The sequence below is a fragment of the Penicillium cosmopolitanum genome, assembly GCF_028827165.1.
Source record: "Penicillium cosmopolitanum strain IBT 29677 chromosome Unknown utg000005l:1.0-4006212.0:1.0-4009387.0, whole genome shotgun sequence".
Classification (NCBI taxonomy): domain Eukaryota; kingdom Fungi; phylum Ascomycota; class Eurotiomycetes; order Eurotiales; family Aspergillaceae; genus Penicillium; species Penicillium cosmopolitanum.
In genome coordinates this window covers 2,963,722-2,975,222 of record NW_026622675.1, presented here as the reverse complement: position 1 = coordinate 2,975,222, position 11,501 = coordinate 2,963,722, and the positions used below count along the sequence as shown (strand labels likewise).

The window sequence follows — 11,501 nt, the reverse complement described above, 5'->3', positions numbered from 1 at the left end:
ACCCGAATGATTCCAGTCGTACACTTTCGGTACGGATATCATCAATGCAGCCAGGCCCTGCTGGCATCCCAGTAAGAAGTAACAGAAAAAAAAGGATAAAGAAAAAATGAGATAAACCTTCATGTCAAAGGTCCGACATGCAATTCCATGCTCATGGGAATATTACTAGAATTCAAATTCCTTGCGGAAGACGTTCACATCCATACCCGCAACAACCTGATCCGCCAAATCACGACGGCCCATCTGGCTAAAGACCCGGCGCAGTGTGTCGTAGAGGTTGGTGCTCTGGTTTTGACTGATGTGGAGCATCCGCTCCAATCGCTCGTCGTCCAGGCCATCGGGTCCACCACCACTGATGATCTCGCGAGCACGTTCACGGCCTTCTTGCTCAACAACGCGGTGCATGGAAAGGGAGCCCAGGAGGTGCTGCGCGGCCTCCGGGTAGCAACCGATGTTGATACATGAGACTCCGAGGTTGTAGCGAGCGCGGACAAAGTTGGGGTTAATGTTAAGCGCTTGTTCGTACGCCTCAATGGCCTCCTCCGAACGACCGGAGTTGGCCAGTGTAGCACCGAGACGGTTCCAGAGCAGGTGCAGCTGCTCTTGCTGGTTGGTGCTGCCGGACTCAGTTGAGGCCAAGGCGGCGGAGAAGCAATCCACGGCCTTTTCGTACTCCTCGGCACAGTAGAAAAGCACACCCAGGCCAACTTGGACGTCGGGGTCCATCTGTGCGCCGGATGGAGAAAGCTGTGCAGCTTGAATGAAGAGTTCTGTAACGCGGTCGTGCAAGAGTTGACGATCTGTGAAGCCCAAGTCGGCGTCGCCGGAAACCTCACTCGGGTTGATGATGGAAGGATACTTGTTTGACAGCCAGCGTTCAAGAGTCCGGTAAGCAGTAGAGTCGTAGCCTTCGTTCGTATATGAGACGGCCAGACCCATGAGTGCATCCAGATTACCAGCATCAATCTTCAGTGCCTGCTCCAAGGCGCGGATGGCCGGCAACTCTTTTTCGTTCTGGGCCTGCGCAGAACCCAGCATCGTCCAGGCCTGGACATGTTGCGGGTCCTTCTGAACCGCAGCTTCGAAAGCCAAAGCTGCAAGAGACAAGTTACCACCTTCGCGCATAATCTTGACACCTTCCTCGAACGGGTTGTTGATAGCCTGGTACACATTATCCTCCTCGAACATGTAATCACCAAGCTGAGGATCGCGGAAACGGGTATTCAAAGTATCGAATCCCTCCCAATCACCCAGATCGCCCACATGCACGTCTTCGGTAACTTCAAAGTCATCTTGCTCGGCCAGTTTTCTGCTCGCGGCTGTCTCAGTCTGAATCCTTTCCCATACAGACTCGAAGGCATCATTGGAGGGCACTGACCTGTCCAGCTCATTCAGTTCCGCCTCCATAGCGGCATTCGCCTCGTCATCCGTACGCGTCTCATTACCCGCCGTCTCCATCTCGGCAAACTGCGCCTCCCAATTCTCATCATCGAGCTCAACCATCCGGCCTTTGCCCTTATCCTGCGTCTGGCCCTCTACCGGCTGCTGCGCCATCGGAGACTGCATACCCATAGGCCGCATACCCATACCGCCCATTCCCATACCCATACCTCCCATGCCGCCCATATATCCACCACCCATCCCCATGGGTCGTTGGTACCCCGCCATCTGTGGGGGTGTGGCGGTGGTAGCCGGGCTGGAATTCTGGGGCATGCCCATGCGACTCTGCTGTTGGAAACGAGCGAATTCGGCAGGTGTAAAACCGGAAGTGTTGTTCATTTGCTGTCCGGGAAAAGCACCCTCCATACGGGCCTGCTCACCGGGATCGAATTCCGCGGCCCAGCCAGGTGATCCCGTGCGCGGGGGAGCGGTCTGGAAGTTCTCCAGCTCGCGGCGCATGTGTTCCATGGCGAAGGGCTGAGGGGAGGGGCCGTTTATTTGTTGTCCGGGCTGTTGCATAAAATCGTCCATCATCTGTGATAAAGTGGCCGAGTTATGGCCTTCAGTGAGCTTCTTGTTCTTCAAATGCGTATATCATGCCAGGGAGGGGTTCGGTGTGCATTGCATTCATTGCATTGCCCGGTTGGGAATTGGAAACTGTTCACTGACCTGGTCTTGTCCACCCATCATCCCTCGTGACCGCATGCCTTCTTGCATTCCTGGTCCCCAGCCGACCAGCCGGTCTCTTTGGAGGGACTTGTCATCTTGGACGTGCTTGGTGAATTGTGTCAGAGGGTTTCCTGCCGTGGAGCACTCCGCGCCACCGAGGAAGGACATGGTGAGTGTGTAAATGTGAGAGTGATGATTATAAAAGTCGAAACCCAAAATCAAAAAAGCATTCGGGGAAAGAGAAGAGTAGCGGGCACATGCGAGAGAGAGGAGAAGCCCCGGATAACTAATCGACGTGGGGCTCGCCCACTTCAGGCCGCTTTTCCGCCAGCCGAGGTTCCCCGGGGTCACGTGGTATCAACTGCCGCGGAGTAAATGGAGATCAACATCAACAGTAGGGTAACTACAGTAGAAGAATAGTTGTAGTAGTAATGCAGTATACAGATTTTTGTTGTAGTTCAATAATATACAGTGGACACTGGACTGCCCTAAAGTCCCTCTCTTCATAATGTACACTCCTCCCCAACATCAAATTAAACTCGGAAGTCGGTCCGACTCTCGATATCCCTATTCTCCGCCTCCTGCTCCTGTTGTTCTCTCTCCCCATTCCCTCCTTTCCTGTGCCTTAACGTTCTCCCCCGCCATAAACGAAACCCGCTTCCTCGTGGAATACTCAACCTTCAACATTCTTCCATATGGCCTCTTAACCCTCAACTTCTCCATAGCCTTCACAGCCGCACCAATGCTCACGAACTCCGCATGACAGAATCCGCGCGGAGCCCCAGACCGCCGATCCACCGCGAACCGGACATCGACCAAATTCTTAGTATCGGCGAAAATAGCCTGGACATCACGGTCCGTACACTCGTACGGGATATTGCCGATAAATAAGGTATTTGACTGCTCGTACCGTTGATCATTTTGTCGGAGCTGGCTGTGCGAAAATTGCACGACGATTTGGCGGCCTTCGAAGACTTGGAGGTGCAGGTTTTCGATAGCGCTGCGGGCTTCTTCGGTGGTGTTGAACTGGACGTAGCCGAATCTGTTATAATGAAAACGAGAATTAGCCTCCGCTGGGAAAAGGTAAAACGGATCAACGTGCGTGTGGAGTATAATGCGCATATTATGATCAATTGAGGGTCATGGTGAAAACTTACCCTTTACTCAAACCCCGATTATCATAAACAATCAACGCCTGAATGACGGTTCCAAACTGCTCCATCCTCGTCCGTAGATCCTCCGCCTCAACATCGTAGAACAAATTACCCACGTAAATTGTCTCCGACTCCGGCGGTGAATAGTTTTCGGCTTGCTCCTGCATGCGTTTGTTGAGTTTACGCATGCGATTTTCGCGCTTGCTGGGGGCCGCAGAGGCCTGGTTGATGGACTCGGCCGCGGCGTCTTCAACAGGTCTCTCATTTTCTAATACACTCGGCTGTCGACGTTGTTCTGAGGCCTCGGCCTCGACGTCAACCTCCTCCTTGGGAGGCTGGGAAGGTGTCAAGCGTGGGTCATTTTGTGAAGAATTCCATCGGGCTTGGTACGCGGAGAATGGCCGGGGAGTGCGAGGAAAGGAAGTGAGGATGTCGGGGCGGATTGATCTAGAAATGGGGATTTTTGGAGAAGAGCTCAGTAGCCTTGAGCTGGCTTGGCGGAGACAGTGCCTATTGCTCGAGTTAGTGGTTTGTTCTGGTATATGCGCGGATAGGGTGCTGTGGAGGTGTTTATAGATTCAATAGTAGAGTGGGGAGCATACATGTTGATCCAAAAGCAGGGCAGATATTCTGAAAGACGCCGCCCGGGAAGAAATCAAGATGCGAAGTGCAGGGTATGGAAGAGTTCCAAATAGTCAAGCTGGTTCAATGTCAATGTCCGTCGGGGCGCGCGCCGAAAAGTTTCGATAAGGTCACGTGGGGTGGCTGATATGCATTTTTGGCCTGAAGTCTCAGGCATCAATCGCCAAGACGCCAGCCCTCAAACTATAGTTAGTTACTAGCAGACAACTTCTGAGTCATGAGGAACTTGAACCTTCCAGTCGACAATAATATATTAAGCGGGGTAACAGATCCTAATTTTGATTCATTTCACATTTCCTGGGAGGTTCTGTTCTGTCGAAAATTGGAAGCATGGATCTCTTCCACGACGATTCGTGGGCTACCCCATGGCGATCATCCGAATTTCCCCCCGAGGAACTTCCACGTGAAAGAAAAAGGCGATTCGCGACAAAACCGGGATGGAGATCTGGCTGGAATGGCCATGCTCCCCGGTTTTTCCAGTACCATACTGGGATGGCTGGGGGCTGGCCGTGGGGATATTTTATCTACCGCACGAGCTTTGGAAGTATATCTGACCCGGACTGGGCCGCTGTGATCGCGAAGATTGATCGGTACTGCTACGCCAGTATGCCGACTGCTGAAAATTGCGGCCTTTTATCACAGTTCTCATTTCAGCCTAATATCCATGAACTCGTTCGTGAGGGCTATCGAAATGTGATTGTTGAGGATCCCAACCTAGAAAATGCATCGACAGATACCATTCGAAAGCGACATGTCGAATGGGCCGAAGGGCGAGGCTACTGTCATAATCTGGGTAGACCTCGATTCGACTACTGCCTCGTTTTAGATGACCGCTCTATCCGGTCAATTTTGGTGAGCTCAGAGCCAGATGATAAGTCTCATTCTGGCTTAGTCGGATATGTCAATGTGATTGACTGTGACTTTGACCCTAATGACCCAGAAAATGATTGCTCAGAGCTCTACGATGGATCGTTCAGAATTTGCCTTACAGATCTATTCTGCTTTGCTAGCTATTGTGAGGATCTCCAGACTAGGGAACAACAATGGGGAGATTGGGGGATGGAGCATCCTGGGAACGTGATTTATACAGATGGACGTTGTTCAATTGTCGAGAAGGAAGATGTGTTCCTTTGTCCGCCCAAGTATAGTGTTTCCTCCCGCGCCTACTACCCTGAATTTTCAAGTGGAGTAACCATTACGGAGGCTCAGTACTATGAGCGTCAGAGATCTAATGTTGAGAACAGCCAATCCAAGTAATTAATGTTTAATTTCTACTATCATAAACAGATTTTATCGCGGGATTTGAATTTCCAGCTAGAATGAATGGACTAGATTTCAAAATCTAACGACAGGTTTTATGGGCATATACGATTTATGGATTCAAAATTATGTCGCCCGTGGCTAATCTGCCCGCTTCGACCTCGGGACTTGAAATTTGACATGGTCGAGGTCCGGCCAAATCTTCTGTCTATGTACTAGTAATACAATCTATATTCTAAGGTTGGCTCTACCACTCACGATCTCCAAGGAAACCTTGGAATGAGACCTATAAGGTATAGATAAAATCAGGACGCTTGTCACCCAGTAGCTCGATCTGACTTTCATCCAAGCCCTTAATCGAGGCGTCCCGTTCTCCGCGCCTACGCTTTGAGTTTTCGCGACGCAGTAGGAAGTACTGCAAGATAGAGCCACCGAATAAAAAGAGCACAAGATAGCCGAGCACAACGCCATGCCCAGGGTAAAACCGGGGGGCATCTGCATCACGGTAGATATTGGAGGAGACGATCCCGTTGAGGTTACCCCAGCCGATAATAAAGCCTAGAGAGACACCACGCTTATAGACACCTAAAACGAATTTAGCTCTTGAACGGGTAATAGTAAGTTATGACCGTTTGATAAGTACCAACTGACCTTCAGTGTTGTTGCTACTCCAAGAAATGGTGTTTGCAATCGCTGGATAAATACCCATTGCGCCTAGGAAAATACCAGCGTAGCGCCCACCTGCTGACTCGCAGCCCAGTAACATGCCGAAGCCTGCCATACCAATGATTGACACAGCGATGTTGCAAAGACCTCGCTGGCGTGTGCGATCGGCGATAAAGCCAATAGCCACCGTCAAAACAGCCGCAGCAGCATATGGGGGAACACTCAAAAGCTGAGCACGGATCGAACTATAGCCTATAAAAACAAGTCAGTCCACCGCACCTTGCATCCCATAACGGTGTGCAATATTTACCCTGGACATCCAAATTAGCTTTGATACCTTTGACAGATTTTTTCAAGGTCACTCACTAGTTCACTGATGATCGTAGGCACAAACAGAGAAAAGGCGTACAGTGCACCATCCGCCCCCATATAAATGATAGCCCCAGTGTAGGTTTTCCAATCTTTGACACTGGTCCAGAAATAATCCATCTTAAAATCCTCATGCGCTGCACTTGACTGCTGATCCAAAGCAAGACGACGAAGAACACGCGCGCGATCTGCCTGCGACAGGAACTTCGCCTGGTCTGGAAAGTCATAAACACACCAGAAGGAGGCAATACCAACGAGGATTGTGGCGAGACCTTCCAGGATAAAGATCCACGACCAGTCTGATTTCCCGCCGATTCCATCCATCTTTGCAATCGCTGCTGCCAGTAGGCCACCGAATGAGCCAGCCAGTGCGGCCGCGGAAAAGAAAATTGCCATGCGCACGCCGAGCTCTGATCGCTTGTACCAGCATGACAACAAATAACCCACCCCTGGGAATAGCCCTGCCTCGCTCAGACCGAGGAACCAGCGTACTGCCATTATTCCGGAATAGTTTTTGACCAAGCCCATACATGTCATGCATATTCCCTAGGAGACGAGCACCGGTTAGCTAGCGACTTCAAGTGAGTATGCAAGGCATTAGATTCATATTCACCCAAGACACCATGATGAGCGGAATAAATATGCTCGGGCGTAGACGCTTCAGAAGGATGTTGGTGAAGGGCTCAAAGACGGAATAGGAGACGAAGAAAATGGTGAGCGTTGCATTGTACTGGTTGGAGGTCATCCCTAAGTCTTTGGTCAAGCCGGCAATCTTTGCATTGCCGATATTGGTCCTTCAAAAATTTGCTTGTTAGAATTTCACGTTGGCGGAGCTTTGATACTATCTCACCTATCAAGGAACGAAATGAGATATAGCAGGCTCAACCATGGGACTAGTCGCAAATCCAACTTCCACAGCAGGCGACGGTCCTATGCAAAATGGTGATTAGGAACTGAATCCGCTTGCGCTTCAAAAAGAATTGAAATTGCAGATGAGAAAAATGAAATGGTCTCGCATACGATTGCCTCTCGCTCTTCCTGGCTCAAGTTCGCGTCTGGATCTTCCAAATCGACCAACTTTTGCTCTCTGAGAGCACTTGGGTCCTTCTGAGCATCAGAGAGTTGCGACACATTGTCGATGATACCTCCCTTAACTGTCGCTTCGGCCATAGCGAAAACGATACCGATGTAACTTGTCTGGAGGACGTTGCACCAGGCTGAAGAAAGAGAAAGAAAAAGAATTGGCCTCCCTCCCCTGACAGAAAGAAATATCACGCTAGGCAAAATTTATGAACTGCATACATAAAGAACTCAAACATGATTTGCAGCCGAGGAAGGTTGCAACGAAGTGTAATTTGGTACAGGGTGGATAAAAATGGAATAACTAGTGCCATACGGGCATATAGTCGGCGTACGATCCTTATGATCGGCAGGGCGAAGCTGGTGCTAGGTGAGTTTCAAGCCGCAATATTGATCGAATTAAAAAGATAGTTGTCGGCATGAAAGGATTTGTCCGAGCATCGTAATGCCAATGGATGCCTTTTGATAACATGTGAAAAGATTTCGTAAAGTTTTCGTCACTAACGGGCCACACAAGCCTCAAGTTTGCGCCGGACTAGTTCACAGTAATGATATTTACAGCTCTCCATGTTGGCGATCGACCCAGTGTCTCTGCCAGCGTCCCAAAACTACTAGCGTTCCTTGTCATACTAAGGATCTGCCTCCCCCCTCTTAGTGAAGCTATTCTACATATACAAATTGTTTGATCCCAGCAATTCAGTGTAATAAATATACAACTGGGTAGTAGGGTAGGTATTGGACAGAATGCCAAGCAGTAATATGGTAATTTTTTTATCTTTATTACTGGCCTATCTACCACACCAATGACATGACGCTACTAGCACCAACTAAGTAGTTCCTGGCCGTCCTGGCTATAGGTTTTTCTTAAGATATACCAATACATAATTTGGAATACAATAGTCTGTGTCCGAATTTTTATAGCGAACCCTGTGAATTTTGGGATGCTGCCACCTTGGTACAAACACCGAGTCGATTGCCACTATGTTGGGGGAAGACCCAGTGAAACAGCAAGTTGGGGCGGCAGTTTCCTCCACAATCGAAGCACGCGGGATAGAAGCTTGATCCCCCTAGCGTGCCCGGATTCTGGGGCTCTAAGTTTGAAACACTTGAAGAACCCGTCTCCCATTGGCTGGGTTTGTCGCATGTTACATGTCAGCCTTCTTACAAAAACCTTCCTGGTCCACTCTGAACTTTCAACGACACGAGCGACGCCCCGAAGACTTGCAGATCTTAGGTAACTCTGAATCTTGTCATATTAGGGGAATTGTGAGAACTACAATCCTGTATGTATCTGTGTGTTTTGTGGGACCAAATGCAACATCAACAAGGATGATTCTCCACTCTTCTATCAGATGGAGTTATGTCAAAGTTCAATATTACGGGAGAATATTGCGACACGCGTCGGAACGTTCGTCTGCATGCGATCCCTGAATTTAATCGCCTCTCGAATACTCAATTTTTTGCCAATCACCCCTGGGCGACTGGTTCACTAGACTCCATCGCAATCCCGGTACCGAATACCGTCGGGCGCATCAAAGCTTAGTTCGCAGCTCGGACGGCACGTTCATGAGATCGGCACACCGATGCTAGAAAGCAATGTTTTAGCCCCTGCTCCGTACAGAGTTTTATTGCTTTGGGAAGCACATGAAATTTCTGGATATTGGTGATGTTAGTTACTGCCGAGGAAACACATCAAGTTGCCACATTTCGCCAACCTGCTGCTCCAAAGACTACAGTGGCTCTCCCTTACGCGGGCATGTATGAGCGCTAAAGCATGATGGGAAACAAATTTGTTTCATTTATAAGGCATAAGCAGAGGCCGGTTCGCCCCATCAATCGTCCTGGATAGTGCCTTTGCCTCGGACGCCGGAGACTTTTCGTTCTCCGGATTCAATGTGAATCCGGCTAACGAGAATCCCGGGCCAACGAGAAGCCCGAGAAGCATGAATTTCTGACTGCTCTGCATGGGGCTGTTCGCAAGTTGACTTGGCCTCACACTGTTCGGCAATGATGAAAGTTCGATATTTCGTGACATGCACTCTCATAGTGATCAAAATAAGTGGAACGATACTACGGAGTCTGAGAGCAAACCGATTTATTCAATCCAATAGTTCAAGTTGTAAAGCTTAATTCGGTCTCCACATATACCTTGTATCCAAGGAAGAGTGGTTGGCCTTGGTATCGGCCACATGTTTCCAATGGTGTTAGAGTTCTTTCTGTACCGACGATGGTGTCCACCTGAACTTTGACCCAGGTTCTGCTCTTTGAGCGTTAACAACGTCATGGCGTTCGTACTGCATATCTAGAAGGTCCACCTCCCTTCTCTTTTCGTCTCCTCTATCTCCATTCTTGGTACCTGCCAAATTACTTGGCAGGATCGCGCTCATGTTCAAACTCGGATCATTATTAGAAATGTTGAGTTTCTAATACTATACTTTTTATCGACCCCTCCGCAGCGCCAACAGCCTCACCTCAAGCTGACGACTTTCTCTCAAACATCGATACCGGAATCTTGCTCGAGGGTTGATAATTAAAAGGAAAACTTCGACAATGGCTGCCCTCACCACCATAACTGAGGCATCTTTGCACTCAGCGGGCGAGCTGATGACACGCTCAGCCAGCGACTCAAACTTAGACATCAATCCTTTACCCCTGGAGCAGCGGAGGGGCCTTATCGCCGTCTCGATTATGGCACTTCTTTCATTCATCGCCACATCATCTCTCCTGAGGATTCATCACATATCGCCTCATTTTCTGGAAATTACACTTCAAACGATATATCGGCTACAATCAGTACATCATTCTCATCTACAACTTGGTTCTCGCCGACTTCTTACAATCAATCGCCTATCTCATCTGCTTGAAATGGATAATAGACGACAAGATAAATTCTGGCACCGCTGCATGTTTCCTTCAGGGCCTATGGCTCCAAATGGCAAATCCAGGAAGCGGTCTTTTCGTCCTCGGTATTGCCTTCCATACATTTTTACTTATCGTTTGGGGATACAAGATGTCCCACAAAACCTTCGTCACATTCGTTTGTGGGATCTGGTCAATGGTTCTTATTCTTATGATTATCCCTCTAGCATCCCATGGGGCTGATGCTTTTGTCCCATCTGGTGCTTGGTGTTGGATCAGGGAAGACTATGAAGCCCTTCGTCTTTGGACGCATTATTTCTGGATTTTCCTCGCCGAATTCGGTACTCTCTGTCTCTACGCGGTGATGTACACCCAGCTTCGGCGGCAAATTTCCGCCTCTGCGATTCTGGGAAATAGCCACATCGAGGGCCTGAAGCGTTTGCGCCGTGTCGTTGGGTATATGACCATTTATCCCATTGTTTACGTCGTGCTTTCCCTGCCCTTGGCAGCAGGACGTATGGCAAATATGAGTGGCAAAATGCCCTCTGTCGCATTCTTTTGCAGTGCCGGTGAGTAGTAGCTCCGTCATATTGCGTCAATCCATTCTGGATAAGAATTAGAATATTTGCTAACTGCCAGTGCTTTGAAGGTGCTATTATTACCAGCTCCGGCCTTGTCGACGTGATTTTATATACGCTTACACGCCGCAACCTCATAATCGACTCCGAACCTAGTCAAGATCGCTCCTACAGCATGTTCCCAGGCAGTCGTGGACGTGATGTCAAAACTCACCTCACCACCATCACAGCCGAGCCTAAGAGCCGGAAGCAAAACACTATGAACGGCACAATTACGGAGCGAGGGGGCTCAGAGGATCGAATATTTCGATCGGACCTTGAATTGGCGCCAATTGGAAAGGTGCACCAGGAGACCACGATTGAGGTTACCACTGAGCCTGCATACCCGTCAGAAGGGGCGAGTGGGCGATCTAGCAACGAATTTTGTGAAGCTACGTCGAGTCCGATGTGGAAATGATTTGATGTAATTGTAATTAGGGTTGACTAGGAGAAACAGACTTAATTGAACTAGTAATATTACAAGATTAACGGAAGATCGATTCCTGCCCAGGTGGAGAAGCTTTTAAGAATCACTGACCACCCTGCCCGGGTATACCTAGTAGGTAAAGTATGTAGAGAGGAGTCTTAATTGTATATCCAAACTAAAAAGATCATGATATGATACAGAGAAAGAGAAGAGAAGAGAAACCAACCACCCAGGCAAATCGCCCATCCAGCGCAAAGCATATAACCAATACGAGGCTTTTATCGCAGTCAAATATCCATCCATGAAAACAGGAGATAT

The 11,501-nt window shown here is 49.0% G+C and overlaps 5 protein-coding genes across 5 annotated transcripts; 2 read left to right on the top strand and 3 right to left on the bottom strand.

Annotated features, from left to right (window-relative positions):
* Positions 1-165: 165 nt before the first annotated feature.
* On the bottom strand, positions 166-2,277 carry N7509_004124 (tetratricopeptide repeat protein; the record flags this gene model as incomplete). The annotated part of the gene is made up of 2 exons (XM_056628761.1): positions 166-1,974; positions 2,110-2,277. 2 exons carry the CDS (start codon positions 2,275-2,277, stop codon positions 166-168), a joined length of 1,977 nt encoding a protein of 658 aa, XP_056491495.1.
* Positions 2,278-2,676: 399 nt separating this feature from the next.
* N7509_004123 (nucleic acid-binding protein) lies at positions 2,677-4,124 on the bottom strand (the record flags this gene model as incomplete). The annotated part of the gene is made up of 3 exons (XM_056628760.1): positions 2,677-3,151; positions 3,267-3,773; positions 4,111-4,124. 3 exons carry the CDS (start codon positions 4,122-4,124, stop codon positions 2,677-2,679), a joined length of 996 nt encoding a protein of 331 aa, XP_056491494.1.
* Positions 4,125-4,235: 111 nt separating this feature from the next.
* On the top strand, positions 4,236-5,162 carry N7509_004122 (uncharacterized protein; the record flags this gene model as incomplete). Its single annotated transcript, XM_056628759.1, has 1 exon — positions 4,236-5,162. One exon carries the CDS (start codon positions 4,236-4,238, stop codon positions 5,160-5,162), a length of 927 nt encoding a protein of 308 aa, XP_056491493.1.
* Positions 5,163-5,451: 289 nt separating this feature from the next.
* N7509_004121 (uncharacterized protein) lies at positions 5,452-7,370 on the bottom strand (the record flags this gene model as incomplete). The annotated part of the gene is made up of 6 exons (XM_056628758.1): positions 5,452-5,750; positions 5,817-6,083; positions 6,176-6,746; positions 6,814-6,994; positions 7,051-7,130; positions 7,221-7,370. The coding sequence occupies 6 exons, from the start codon at positions 7,368-7,370 to the stop codon at positions 5,452-5,454; spliced, it is 1,548 nt and encodes a 515-aa protein (XP_056491492.1).
* Positions 7,371-9,830: 2,460 nt separating this feature from the next.
* Positions 9,831-11,174, top strand: N7509_004120 (uncharacterized protein; the record flags this gene model as incomplete). Its single annotated transcript, XM_056628757.1, has 3 exons — positions 9,831-9,959; positions 10,075-10,708; positions 10,789-11,174. The coding sequence occupies 3 exons, from the start codon at positions 9,831-9,833 to the stop codon at positions 11,172-11,174; spliced, it is 1,149 nt and encodes a 382-aa protein (XP_056491491.1).
* Positions 11,175-11,501: the final 327 nt, after the last annotated feature.